The 15,413-nt window shown below is 38.7% G+C and overlaps 1 protein-coding gene across 9 annotated transcripts in view; it reads left to right on the top strand.

Moving 5' to 3' along the window:
• Usp15 (ubiquitin specific peptidase 15) overlaps positions 1–15,413 on the top strand; it is a 95,304-nt gene that overhangs the window by 59,053 nt on the left and 20,838 nt on the right. For 6 of the 9 annotated variants that reach the window (XM_031349965.1, XM_031349964.1, XM_031349969.1 and 3 more), the window contains one exon: positions 14,079–14,252. In XM_031349965.1, coding sequence (XP_031205825.1) covers positions 14,079–14,252 — 174 coding nt within the window. Of the gene's footprint in view, positions 1–7,505; positions 7,643–14,078; positions 14,253–15,413 lie in introns of those variants that run through there. The other 3 variants (XM_031349971.1, XR_004112887.1, XM_031349972.1) reach the window with 3 other exon arrangements.

The following is a 15,413-nucleotide window of genomic DNA, read 5'->3' as shown; positions in this document are numbered from 1 at the left end:
TGAGTGAGGTTTGTGAGGAGGACACTGGAGCACTGAGGAGAAATAATGAGTGAGGTTTGTGAGGAGAACACTGGAGCACTGAGGAATAATAAGCAAGGTTTGTGAGGAGGACCCAGGAGCACTGAGGAGTAGTAAAAAGTGAGGTTTGTGAAGATAGAATGAGCTGAACAAGACACAAAGCCAGGTCACGGAGATTTACTTGTGAATGTTACAGAGATACTGAGAATAACGGGCTGTCTCATTTCTTTGCTGTTTTCATTGTTTCTGCCCTCAGTACTACCTAAGGAAACTTCCCTGCTGCTCTGACCTGTAACAGTGCCTTGTCAGTTCGCCAAGCTCTGGGAAGGTTGTTCATTGGGTATAGTACTTGCCCTGCAAGTTTGAGGAATTGAGTTTGGATTCCCAGGCACCCAAGGAAAAGCCAGGCATGGAATCCCAGTGTGGAGAAGGAGGTAGAAGAGGATCCCAGGGGTTGTCTGGCCCATCAATGAGCTCCAAGTTCATTGAGAACTCTGTCTCAAAAGATAAGATGTAAAGCAGCTGAGGAAGACACCAAACCTGCACCACAGGCCTCCACAAATGTGTATGATCATGTATGTGTGCATGTGCACATACACTCACACAACATAGTCCATCTTCAGAACAATACGGAGTCCTATCTCATCTAGGCCTGGGGCCCACCATTTTATGAGTCTACATTATCTGAAATGACTCACTGTCTGCTTCTGTCTCTGTGTCTGGGATCAGACCTTCTCTGCGTGTGTGCATCTTTAACTTTGGTAGGTCTCTAATAGCTGAAGGCCTACCCCCGGCACACTGTGGAAAAGTGTGCTTTTCTACATTCTGAATACAGCTCGTGACCAGCTGATGTGCTCATTTGTATTTGAGGGGGTTTTGTTCCTCTCCTCCTGTTCCTACCTCACACACACATACAACATAAACAAGTTTTTTTTTAATACAGCTTTTTTTCGTTAACACTATATCCCTATTACCTGGAATAACATCGCACACATAACATCTCAGTCTTATTTATAATAGCCAGAAGCTAGAAAGAACCCAGATGTCCTTCAACAGAGGAATGGATATAGAAAATGGGTTACATTTACATAATGGAATACTACTCAGCTATTAAAAACAATTCATGAAATTCTTAGGCAAATGGATAAAATTAAGAAATATCATCCTGAGTAAGATAACCCAGTCACAAAAGAACACACATGGTATACACTCATTGATAAGTGGATATTAATTAACCAAAAGCTCAGAACACCCAAGATAAAATTCACAGACCATATGAAGCTCAAGAAGAAAGAAGACCAAAGTGTGGATGTTTCAGTCCTTCTTAGAAGGGGGTACAAAATACTCAAGGGAGGAGATATAGAAACTTAAGTGTGGAGCCGAGACTGAAGGAAAGGCCATCCAGAGACTGCCCCATCTGGTGATTCATCCTATATACAGACACCAAACCCAGACACTGCTACGGATGCCAACAAGGTTTTGCTAACAGGAGCATGTCTCCTGACAGGCTCTATTAGATCCTGAAATATACAGAGGCAGATTCTTGCAGCCAACCATTGGACTGAGCACAGGGTCCCCAATGGAGGAGTTAGAGAAAGGACTGAAGGAGCTAAAGGAGTTTGCAACCCATAAGAAGAACATCAATATCAACCAGTCAAAGCTCCCAGGGACTAAACCACCAACCAAAGAGTACACATGAAAGGACCCATGACTCCAGCCACATATGTAGCAGAGGATGCCCTTGTCTGTCATCAATGGGAGGAGAGGCCCTTGGTTCTGAGAAGGCTTGATGCCCCAGTGTAGGGGAATGCCAGGGTGGGAAGACAGGAGTGAGTTGGTGGGTAGGGAAGCACCCTCACAGAAGCAGGGAGGAGGAGGATGAGATAGGGAGTTTCTGGAGGGGAAATGGGAAAGGGGATAACATTTGAAATGTAAATAAATAAAATATCCAATAAAAAAAAAACAAAAACATTGGACATATATAGAAAACACTAAATTTAAGGAAGGATAAAAGGAGTCTTAAGTGTCTATAGTTTGTCTTGTGCATTATAGTAATTAATATTAACATTGTTCTAATCATAATAGTGGAAAAGAGGGCTACATTTGAGTGAGGGAAGAGTATGAATTAATTATAGGTGTGTTTGTTTCATAACATACAAATACATAAGTAGCCAGATATTCTTGTTGAGAGTATAGGTCAAAAAACTTGGTTGAGGAAGAAGATGTTTGTAGACAGGAAGCTATTATATCTAAAGAGGGCATCTTTAAAAGCCCTACAGTATTTGTGTACAGGATGGACACTTACATTTGGTAGGAGAAAAAAAAATTGTAAATGCAAATATTGTCTAGGTTTTGCAGTGAATTCTTTTATCTCTGAAAATAGCATTCAACCATTTGTAGAGAATTAGAAGATTGGGGCTCATTTGGGATCAGGCAACACTAATTTAGAATGGAATTCATTTGTTCACTTAAAGATTTTCCTAGCAAAATTTAGTTATAGCACATGAGACAAATTGACTAAATGCATCTAGAAAAAAATGAGCATTGTTCAACTGAGAAGAGGGTGAAGCAACTAAGAAAAAGAAACCAATTGGTTTTTGCTATTTATCTGTTCAAAAAGTATTCATTGAATATGTATTCTAGACATTACTAATACAGAATTCAAAAAGACATTGCCAATCTCTAGTTCCTGGTCTGGTTGGTAAGTGTATGGTCTTATGAATTCCTAAGATATATTACAATATGATATGCGTAATGTTTTGACAAAGAAGAAAAGAGAGCGATCAGAGAATAACTGTTACCAAGAGGTAGGCATTTTATTACTTTTTAAAAATACTTTATTACTCCCATGCACATGTCAGGCACGTGTTCTACCACACTTCAGTGGATGTTTATTTTTGAATTAATTTTAATCTTATTTGGTAGAGAACGTTACATCTTGATTCAGGTTACCCATACCGTGATACTACAGCAGAAAATTCCCAGACTTACAGGCTATACATTATACTTCATGTCTTATTTCTAATTTTTCTCCATAGAAATCTCTGTGACAGAATTCTACTTCACCACCATTTACACACTTAATACTTGTATTAGAAGCCTCCGCGCTAGCGACACCGTGTTACACTTAGTAAGCACACACTACCGCACTCTGTACTAGTGGTACCTTTTACGTTGGAACGTTCTAAACAAAAAAGTAGCATAAAATATTTAGAGTACTTACAGTATTTATTTATAGTGCTTCAGTTATATGCCAGATTTCGTGTATACTAAATTGGACTGCCTCAGTTATACTGACATTGATATAAGGATTAAGAATAACTTGCTGAGTTTTTCTAAATATTATGTGATTTTGTCAGAAGAATTATTTCAGTATTTGTTTTTCCAAAAACAAAACAACAACAAAAAAACCATTATTACTTCATAGGAAAAATCTTCTGAGAGAAATGAAGTGTAATTCCAGATTCCTTTTACACTTATAGTACTATCACTGGATGCTATACTAAAAACAGTAACACATAAGTAGCCATGACTATACCCCACCTTCCTGGAATCGCCCTGCTTTGCCAGACTGTTTGCAACCCATGCATTTTAGCTTCATTTCCTCTTTGTTTCAGCTCATCTATAGTTCTTTCATGTTTTCTAAATGGAGCATGTGGGTAAGATGACCTACCTCCTTGAAAGGAGGAGTCTGTCCTTCCTCTAGTTTTCTCATCGCTGTAAGCAGCATGCTAGGCTAACGTATGGATGTCACCCATACTGCCTAATTCAACCTGGAGCTCTACCGCTGGTAAACTATGTCACCTTGAGTAAAGACACTTCGTAGTTTCTTCATCTGTAAAGATAAAGAGCTTAGAGATGGGCAATGTGCTGTCTGTCAGCTAATGCCACTTGGCACACTATTTATTTATAGACTGACATAGCTCGTCTGTCTCTACTATCGTTCTCTCTCCTGAGTCTCAACTTTAACATACAATGTAAAGTGCATATTTGTGCCAAGATAGCTTACAGATGACTCAAACTCAGCGTGTCTACTAAAGCTGATCCTGATCTTGATTGGGTGGTTGTTGTGGCCCCTGTCTTGTCACGGTACTGGAACTTTCTCTGTGGACAAAATGACACTGAATTCATAGCAGTGCTCTTGCCTTTGGCCGCCAGGTGCTGTGGTTATCAGTGTACAACCATAGTGGAAATTCTTCTTGTTTCCTTATGCTTCTTGATAGATACAACCACTTACCCACTCACCTGAGTCAAAACCTGAAACTCAGCATTCCAAGGCCTGTTGACTACATCATCTTGCATAGCACATCAGTCCTTTTCTCTAAGTGTACATTATTTCAGTACTCTGCTGATTTTTCTGGTGTGAGCCATCAAAATATATCTGCCAGTCAGCTCTCTTATGCAATGTATCATCATCCAGGCCATTGAGTATACTGTTTTCAAGTTCATAGTTTGAAGAAAGCAAATAGGATTATGATATGCTTACCTTTTTTTGAGACACCTACAGGATAAAATTTACATTGTAACCAGCTATCTCTTAGGGCAAATCCATACAAAGGACTTTCTGCTCCTCTTTGTAGACACTGTCAGCATTCCCTTCTTTCTGTTATTTCCTAAGAGTGACCTGCAGTGGCCATTGTCACAGCACAGGCTGTCCTCCTTTTTCTTTCCTATCTTCAATATTTAGGATGATACCAGATAATAATAGTGCCAGCACAGTGGCTGTCACAGTTTATGAGTTGTCTATGATATCACTGAACTAGTCAATGATGAAAAAGGTTTAGGAACCGTAAGTGATCCAAGTTTTCTGTCGCAATTTGATGGAGTCATTTCGTACTCTATAATAATTAGACTTGGTTTTTGTATGGTATATTTAATTTTGTTTCACAAAAGTGCCAGTCTTTGGTGATTTGAAAGTTGTTTTGTTTTCTTTTGATTGTTCTCCCCACAAAATTGATTTAAGAAATACTGCATTAGAAAAAAAGTCATTTACTAGAAGTGTTCTTGATTTGTACCTGATTAACAGTATTAGCTGTCAGACTTCATAGAGTTAACTTTTTGCAACTGAAAAAGGGAAGCGCTACAAACAAGAAATAGTGCATCAGCCTTACAGCTTGCATCCTGCCAATGTAACCTGTGTGATGGCAAATGGCTCAGCCTGCCTTGTTGGTCCCAGCGTGACAGGCTGAACCAGCACTGCATTGCAGGGCATGCCCTCGTGGTGTTACAGTGAATGCTGCGCGCGCAACCCTCCAGATTTTTACTCCTGTCACCACAGTTCATTCTCTCTCTCTCTCTCTCTCTCTCTCTCTCTCTCTCTCTCTCTCTCTCTCTCTCTCTCTCTCTCTCTCTCTCTTTCTCTCTCTCTCTTTTTCTCTCTCTCTTTGGTTTTTCAAGACAGGGTTTCTCTGTATACCCCTGGCTGTCCTAGAACTCACTCTGTAGACCAGGCTGGCCTCAAACTCAGCCTGCCTCTGCCTCCCAGGTGCTGGGATTAAAGGCATGCACCACCACCACCTGGCTACACAGTTCTCTTGAAATACTCGTTTTCTATAATAAATACTTTTAGAGATTGCTTAAAGGCTTTTTTGTTTTCTTTTTTACAAAAATAATTTGATGCTTCATATTTCAAACTGTCCTATGATGCTTCAGCTTCTGTTTATTTGCAATGTGGGCCTGCTGTAATGAATTGATACAGAAAAATATATGACTTCATTGTTTTTCTTAAAGAATATAGTAAATTAAATGTACTTTTTTTTCATTCATTAGTTTACTCCTTTAAAAGAGTTAAGAGATAGGTCATTTAGCATTCAAATTAAATTAGGCAAGCTATGAAAACAAGTAGAACTTATACTATTTCTTAAAATTATTCTAACCATGGTTTTTGACTTGTTTTCCATACAATTGTAAACATAAATCACTCATGAATAGCTTATTTATAAAAAGTATTTTTAATTAGCTAATTGCTGTGGGAATGTTAAAGCCTCATTAAAGGATTCCATACCTAGAGTGTGTAGCAGCCTCTCTGCCCTGGTGGAGCTGTAGTTATCGCAGACTTGTATCAAGAGGAGTCCTCTCCCAGCCCTGGTGGAGCTGTAGTTATCGCAGACTTGTATCAAGAGGAGTCCTCTCCCAGCCCTGGTGGAGCTGTAGTTATCGCAGACTTGTATGTGTGCATTTCAAGGGGACTCCTCTCCAGTTTTCTTTGCTGTTCGATATGAGAATCATGTTAGCTTTTTAAAACAATGGCATCCATAAGTAAAGGATAAGCTTACTATAAAGTAATCTGTTTTACAAATTTAGGATTATCCTTTCTCAGTCTTACAGATGAAAGAGAAGGAAAGAAATTAATATTTCTTTGTAACCCAAAAAAAAGTATATGTCATAATCCCAGAACTTTGATAATAATTTTCTACAGGATTTTATACAATATAAAAAGGCATCATAGAGAAGGACTAACTGAGATTGGTGATGTGTAAGAGTGTCCTCCACCTCAGGTTACACTGACAGTGATAGATGGAGAAAAGCGACTTCGCAGGAAGCTTCCCTTGAATGCATGTCTACTCAGCTCACTGTGGCGCAGCCTGCTGCATTCACCTGGGAGGCTCAGGCAGAAAGATTGTGGCATAAAGGGCAGCCTGAGTCACCTAGCCAGACCCCATCTCAGAAGATGAGAGAGAGGTCGGGACGGGAAGGAAGGCCAGGCAGGCGGGAGCAGAGTTACTTCATGTGGGACCCCAGCATTGTGATAGAGCTACTTCTCACTATACTTAGCACGTGGAAGGAGGGGGAATTATAACAAAAAATAAAGGAAGAAAAGTATATCTACTTTTATTTACCTAAACTTTAAAAAGAAAAGACTTGAAAAATGTAAAGCTAAAAAGAGCCTTAATTGTATTTGCCTCTCAAATACAATTTTTGTATTTCAGGAGTTTGTGAAGCTCCTTCTAATTCTTTTCAAGGGTGTTGAGATCTTTTCTAGAAGAAATTTTACAAAAATAAGTGTTGATTAAACAGCTTTTTTTTTAGTCTAGTTGACAAAGCCCTGTATATGTAGCTCGTCACATGAATGGTTAGTTATGTCAGGCTGCTCAGTGCCCACTGGGTGCAGAACTAGAGCTAATCATACATAGAGTGCTGTGGATCACACAATACCATTCACAGTGCTCATACTGTTGTCATAACAGAGAGGACAACAGCCAATTAGAAAAAAAAATCCCAAGATCCTAAGTTAAAATCAAGAAAAAGTTACTTGAGGATATTCTGAAATGGTTGTAAACATGGATAACTTTAGGTTTTATTTTAAAATCATCAGAAAAGAAAAGCAAGTCCTTTACTTTGGATTGGATTTTTATTTTTATTTTGAAGGCACAGCTATTCTTTAAAAACTGTTGAGTGACATCCATTTTGATCAGTTACAGAATGAGTTACAAAACTCAAAAGCTGTAGGTAATGAAAACTTAAGTGTGTTTTCTTTCCTGTTCTAGTTACCGGTTTTCTAAAGTAGTGAGCATACATGAGCACTTGAGTACTGGAGCGCCTGAGCAGAGAGGGCGAGGTTCAGACTCAGCATTACAAAGACAACTTTCTCTTTTTGAAGGGGATTACTTTGCCTGTTTTCCAGGTACTGGGGCAATTCCAGATTCGTTACTACTTATGGGATGGCTATTAACTATTCATATGTTGATTTCAGACTTGGTTTGGGTTGTATAGTAAGACTGAGTTCTTCAGTTTGACAAAAACAAAAAACTAAATAAAAGTTAAGATTCAACATCCATTAACTAAAACTTTTTTCAGAGAATTCATAAGACATCAGTCTCACTAACCAGAGCATAGTTAATAAAGGAGTAAGTAAGTCTTACTTTTAAAAACTAATGTAAATTATAAAAGATTGTATGTATAAATGAAAATTAGGTGCAATCCCTCCCACCTTTGTAAGTAACAAAACATTTCACATGGTATACTAGTTCTAACATGTTGGGCTAAGGACACTTAAAACTGGGATGTTTTCATAGGTAATTCTTTATGAAATACTTGAAGCTTTCTATATTTGTTTATAATACAGTTCTTGGGGGTTGTACTAGATAGAGATCTGTTTATGTTGAAGCACACAGCAGAATGCCCAGGAAATAAAACATTGGGTGTTTAGGAATCACTGTAGAATTTTTGCCTGGTTTCTGCTTACAGATTTAGAACAGCAGTTTTAGCTCATAGATGTAGCTTGGCAGGCAGACACTGGGACATTGACAGGCGTTGTTTTCCTGCATTAGGAAGTGTGCATGGGATCTCTTTAGGCATTAAGAGGACTTTTTGAACTTACATAACTGTTGGATAAGAATTATAAGCAGAAGCAATTTAAGACTCGGTTTGAGTCCCTTCCTGGGCAGTGCTCTGAGTCTCTCCTGGGACTTTGTGTGTCTCTCCCTTCTCCACTGTCACTGGCTTGGGATGTCAGGCTGCCATTGAACTAGATGCTGAGTGGTGTTAGCACACTGACTCTGAGAGTGAGTTAGAAGGTACCCAGAAGAGGGAGCATCAGAGGAAGGTGGGACAATGGAATGCCAGAGGACCAATGGATTTCTCATAGGAAGGAGTACATGTACATGAAACTCGGGAGTAGACATATGAATTCAGACTACTAATTCAAAGTCAATAATTTCCAGTGTACATTATAAAATATACAAGCACACACAACCCCTTCAAGAAACAGATATTGAGCAGTCAGTTCTCATTGATTTGCTTATATCCTCGTCATATATTTATTTTTAATTAGTTTTTTGGGAAATCTGTAATGTGTTTGCTTGCGGTTACCCTGCTCCCCTACTATTCCCATATCCACCTAACTTTGTGTCCTTTAGTTTTTGATTGTTTTTTAAACTCATCAAATCCGATTTGTGTTGCCCTTTTATTTCTGCATGTGTGGCCTGTCGGCTTCTCAGGGACTATACTCTCAGAGAAAATTGCCTCTCCATTTCCCTGCATTTGTCACTTGTCACTAGCTCCTTGGCCAGGGTGGGCGCCATGCTACCTCCTTTCTTCATGCTGGGATTTGGTCTGGCCTCTGCTGGCCTAGTCTTGTGCATGCTCTCATGACTGTTTCTTGTCACCTCTCTTTCCGTCTCACCTGAATCAGTAGCTTTCTGTAGTGCTTGTTCATCCAGCCCTTTCTCTTCATTCCGTAATGAGAACTACATCAGAAATGCACACAGATGACCATCTAGACACCATGGACAAGTTAGATTGTTCACTCTTAAATTGTCTGTTGTCCTTGACAATTTTATACACTGTTAGCTTGCATAGAGATCATTTTTTGAATATTTAGGTATAGAAGTATTTAGCCTAGTTGCCGACTAATTACTATATATTAATATAAGTTGCTTTTTTTGTCTTTTACATTAACAATTGAAGATACTATTAAGAATCTCTTATTTCTGGTTAGTGCTTCAGTATTTTAATTAGCATACATGTTTTGTGCTTGATAGACATTTTTTTCATCATGACATTTTCAAGAATAGCATTACTTCCTTTTTAATATAATCTTCAAAAACTTTGTCTTCCACTTCAGGAACAAACTCATAAGCCCAATTATAATTAAAACAAACAAAACTTGACTTAAGATCTTTGTATTTTATTCCCAGCACTGGGAAAGCTAAGAGAGAGGATGAACAGGATTTCATCTTCAACCTTGTCTATATACTAGGGCCATATCTCAAAAAGCATATATATGTACATCTTAATATCAACACATTTCCTCATGTTTGGGCCCCATTTTATTACAAATAATTAGGAGATCTAATTTTCTTGATTTTGATGTGTGGTGGTGTCAGATGGTTGAATTTCAATAAATTAACAGAGACAGGTGTCGTGTCAGAAATTTCCAAAGCAGTCGATGAACTGATTCTGTTTATACATTCGCTTTTCACGCAGTCGATGAACTGACTCTGTTTACACATTCGCTTTTCATGCAGTCGATGAACTGACTCTGTTTACACACTCGCTTTTCATGCAGTCGATGAACTGACTCTGTTTACACACTCGCTTTTCATGCAGCTCATGTGTTTTGGTTTTGCTGACCACTGCCATAGATCATAGGCAGCTAGAGCTGTCTTGTTCAGTTCCATCACGGGAGCAGTTAGACTCCCAGGAGAGTCTGACATTAGACTTTAATCCGTATTCTAGCAGCCACAGATCTTTGTGTCTGTAAGGATAATTTCCGGCTTTAAATGTGAAGAAGTGTGCACATATGTATATTTAAGGAGGGACTTGTTCTTTAGAGCACCGTGTTTAATAGCAGCAGTATAAGCAGATTTTTCAGTCATCAAGTACTTTTATGATTTTAAAATAGGCTCATATGAAAACTTTAAATGATGGGTTGCGTGTAATAATTAGATCAAACAGCAACACAACCAAAATTTAAGAAAAGGTTTCTTCTTTCCTCCCAGAAGGATGATGTTGAATGTGGAAAGAGTAGCTCCGACAGTGTGGAGATACTTGGATGCTTGGCCTTGGTTCAGGATGCAGCTTGACGTTTGTACAGACAGTTACAGGAACTAGTCCTTACATGTTTTAAAGAACATAACTTCTGATGTATCAGTATTTCCTTTTTTTTTTAAAGATGTATTTGTTTATTATATGTAAGTACACTGTAGCTGTCCTTAAACACACCAGAAGAGGGTGTCAGGTCTCCTTACAGATGGTTGTGAGCCACCATGTGGTTGCTGGGATTTGAATTCATGACCTCTGGAAGAACAGTCAGTGCTCTCAACTGCTGAGCCATTTCTCCAGCCCTGTACCAGTATTTTCAAGATCAGAGAACTTCTGATATCACTTTAGTTCTTAAGTTATTTTGATTTGTATTGGTCAAACAATAGCTCTTGGATCTCTGTATTCTTACAAATAGTCCAAAAAATATAACCTGAAAGTTTTTTAACACATTATATTCAACAAGTGGAATATTTAAATTCAAATATTGTTTGGGACATTTCCATGGGTAATACAGGCCCTACTTGTTAAAAGTATTTGCATTTCATTATTTAGTTTGACACTACTGAATTATAATGAGTTCAGACTGGCATGTGTCCCTGTGAGAAACGCTAGTTTAGAAAATCTGAAGAGTCTCACTGTAAAGCCAGCAGAAGGTCAGACATAGAATGGAGTGTTTCCAGTGCACACTGCTCTTTTGCTTCATCCCTGGGCTTTTGAGGTACTTTTGGTACCATTTGTTGTAAGCAAATATATATTTACCACACACGCAAAGGTTTTGTTTGACAAAAGTCAATTGAGTATTGTTTGCTAAGATTGAGAGGAAAGTAAAGGCTGAGAGAATAAAGGCATTCATAAATCCTGGCAGAACATTGTTAATAAACATGTATACTTATTATGCATGGACTAAGTGAGATACTCAGTGCTGAGATTACAGATACATAGGCTGTCATGGAGGTCACAGCCCACAAGACATGACCAACCATGACATTATGATATATTATAAAACCAGTGCTGGACTCAGTGCACACTAAGCAGTCCACAAGCGCAGCAGGAAATACTGCCGAGGAGCTGAGGGAGCCGGTCCCAGTCAGGAAGGCAAGAAGCTGTTTTCACATGCTGTGTGTGTTCAGCAGAGGAGCATAGCAGTCAAGTGGCTGCAGTGGACAGAGTCAAGGAATTGTCAAGGGACAAGGATGAATAAAGAGGTTCGTCTAAGACCTGGGGGTTCCAGTATGAATGCAAGAATTTCTTAAAGGTTTTATAGCAAGGCATTAACATAATCACTGGCTATGAGTAAATTTTTTCTTCAGTTATATTTGGAAGGTCTTACTAGTCAAGGATAATTAATAATGAATAATAAGCAAAAATGAAGTTCAGAATTTATTCACGTTTGCAACAGTTTTTTTTTTTTTTTTTTTTTAGCTATTTGTAAAGCCATAAATTTGGTTGTTTGTATAAGTATAGTAATAAACTTTAGTGGGATGCTGCATTAATAGAATCCCTGACTAAATCACAAAATGAGGATTTGCAAACTAAGTGCTAACAGTCAGATACTGCTGTGACTAGTCCCTTTGTCCAGTGTCTACTTATTGTTGATCCTGCTTATGGCAGATCAGGATACCTACTGCTGAGTAATGGCGTCTGTGTTGTGTGGTCTTGATGGCCTGTCCCTCTTCCAGTGCTGGGTTTGTAATTAAAGTGAAGGATAATACAAAAGATGGAAATGAAACTCAGGTGGAACATGAAGGACGTGGGAAGCAACATAGGAAGTATCCTTTCCCTTAATTACCTTCCACTGCAAAGACGAATTCTGTACTGGAAGCAAATGTAAAGGACTCTGAAGACCTACAGAGCCCAGCCTGAATCAGAGTTTCAGTGAGGCCTGGTGCCACAGCCCTGGAATGCTAGCTGCTCTAGGAATGGAGGAAGGGAAGTAGAAGTTCATGGGCTGTTTGTGATGCACAGTGAGTTCAAGGTCAGCCTGGGCAAAAAAATCTTAAAATCTGGTCTCAGAATCAAAAGTACAGTAAGAGGGTGGGAGTGGGGAGGCTGGAACTCAGAAGGGCAGGGGAGAGTCAGAACAATACATTCCATGATACAAGTAAGTTCTAACATTCAGACTGTGTAGATATTAGGACTACTCAGTAAGTATACTTTTGTAAATAAATAATGAGACCAAAAAAATGAGTAACATAACTTACTTGAAAGAACTAAATAAGAGTAAAATATGCTTATTTTGGTATTTTGGCCGGACTACCTAATACAGTAATAATTTAAATTACCTGTATGAGCACCCAGCAAGCTGAGCTTTTCATAGCTACGAAGCCTATTTAACTTAATGCAACTTGGTGGCATACCAGCTCGCCAAAACTTGGATTTCCATGAATATCAATTGAGACTTAACAAAATGAATCTTTAAAACTTTACATGCAAGCAACTGGTTTCTTATACAGCACCCTGTCACTGTTTTCAAGACACATTCATTCCTACATAAAAATATGTGTATGGTTATTTATATGACTTACCTGAGTAAGCGTGTGTTTGTGTGTGTGTGTGACATTGCATATTTAAGCATTCATTAATAAAGCAACAAGTTGTTCCCCTCAGGTAAAATCATAAGGCATCATCAATTTAAAATTACTCCAAATAATTTTGGAATATTATTTTGGAATAAAATATTGTGGAAAAAATATTTTTTTACCATCTTTTAAATTTTTATTAGGAATTTATTCAAAATAAAGAATTGGAGAAAAACTGCACTTTTTCATAAACAAAAATTAGATTGCTATTGTATTAAGAGTTTCAAAAGAACATATCCAGAGTTTGCCTAAACTTGGTTTTTAGTAGGCTTTCCTGGTCAGTACTACCCTTTCTAAACACCACTACCAGCTGAATTTTAACACTGCTCCTTTGTGGTAATAGGCGCTGGCTGCAGAAGCAGTAGGTGCTTTATATTAAGAGGTTTATGGTTATCACATAGCCTGTGTATCTCCTACTATATACTTTAAATCATCGCTAGATTGTTTATATAACATTTATATTGTAGTGGCTAAAGTGTAATGACCAAAAAACTTTTGTTCAGTATGAATGTAATTATTTTCCAGATATTTTCCTATCTGCAATTGACTTGAGTCCATAGATGCCACAAACCACCTGTACCCCTTTTAAGTTTATATATATATGCACATATATATACATGCACACACACGTGCACACACACACACACACACACTTAGTCTACTTTGCAGGTGCCTGGGATGCTTGGGCAGTCTGTAGTTTATACCAATCAAGTAAAAGAGGGAAAGAAAACGCTGAGCTTCTCCCAGCTCAGAGTTAGTTTTCTGTGGTTAAATTATGCAGGTTTTTCAGCAGTAAAGTATTGGTGGTTTTGCTTATTAGTAGTAACTGACTAAAGTTGGGGAAGTGAGTAATCTGAGTGCTTCGTTTGCGTGTTTAACTGTTACTCAGCATAAGAAACCTTTTATATCTCTGTGTATGTTGCGGTAAGTTGACTGGCTTCAGTCTTCATGTTAACATGAAGTGTGCACGTGGCTTCTTTTATTTTGTCCCTGCAGTGCTTGAGCAACACCCCTCCGCTTACGGAGTACTTCCTCAACGACAAGTACCAGGAGGAGCTGAACTTTGACAATCCCCTAGGCATGAGAGGCGAAATAGCCAAGTCATATGCTGAACTCATCAAACAGATGTGGTCGGGAAAGTTTAGCTACGTCACTCCAAGAGCATTTAAGGTTAGTGCGGTGAGCTCACGCTCAGCAAGTCTGCTCTTCTCTCCAGAGGATCCACACAACAAACTCCTCAGCTAGGGAGTTTTTATTTGGGTTTTGCTTTCTTAATGTCTGGAAATGGGCTAGAGAGGAATGGCTTAGAGGTTAAGAGCAATTGCTACCCTCCCAGAGGACCTGCGTTTGGTTTCCAGCACCAACATCAGGTGGCTCAGAAATGCCTCTGTAACTCACACTGGAGTAGATCTGATGCCCCCTTCTGACCTTCATGGGCATTTGCACTTGTGTGTACACATACACTTATGCACATAGTTACACTGATTTGGTTCAGAATGGTTTGGACTGTCTCTAGAAACACTATATAAATGTTTTATGTATTGTAAAGAGCTTCATTTGGACATGCCACTAAGTTTAAGTAATCTAGTTTATCCTTGTGGTCATTGTAGAGTGTTAAAAAAAAAAATCAGAATGAAACTAATTTACAAAACATCCGTCAAATAGTCACTGATCCTATTTCCAGTCTGGTTCTTACACTTGGGTGTTTGTTTGTATGATATAGTTACTTAGATCTTCCCCTTAGTAAGAAGTTACTATGAGCCATAGTCTTTATAGGTAAGTGGCATTCCTAGAACATCTGCTAAGAAATATTTTGTTAATCATCTAGTTGTTCCTAAAAAAATATGAATGAGAGCTGAAGAGATGGCTGTGCAGCTAAGAGCACTGGCCACTTTTCCAGGAGAGCAGGGTTCAGTTCCTAGCACTTACATGGTAGCTATCTACCTCCAGTCTGTAACTCCAGTTCTAGTGGGTACTGTATGCATAGGCTGTAAAGATGTGACTCCAGTTCACGTGGATACTGTATGCATAGGCTGTAAAGATGTGACTCCAGTTCACGTGGATACTGTATGCATAGGCTGTAAAGTTGTGACTCCAGTTCACGTGGATACTGTATGCATAGGCTATGAAGATGTGACTCCAGTTCACGTGGATACTGTATGCAAAGCCTGTAAAGATGTGACTCCAGTTCACGTGGATACTGTATGCATAGGCTGTGAAGATGTGACTCCAGTTCTAGTGGGTACTGTATGCATAGGCTGTGAAGATGTGACTCCAGTTCACGTGGATACTGTATGCATAGGCTGTAAAGATGTGACTCCAGTTCACGTG

This window comes from Mastomys coucha, unplaced genomic scaffold (genome assembly GCF_008632895.1).
Source record: "Mastomys coucha isolate ucsf_1 unplaced genomic scaffold, UCSF_Mcou_1 pScaffold4, whole genome shotgun sequence".
Lineage (NCBI taxonomy): Eukaryota > Metazoa > Chordata > Mammalia > Rodentia > Muridae > Mastomys > Mastomys coucha.
Note: the sequence above shows the minus strand (reverse complement) of the source record. Positions and strands in the feature narration are given on the sequence as shown.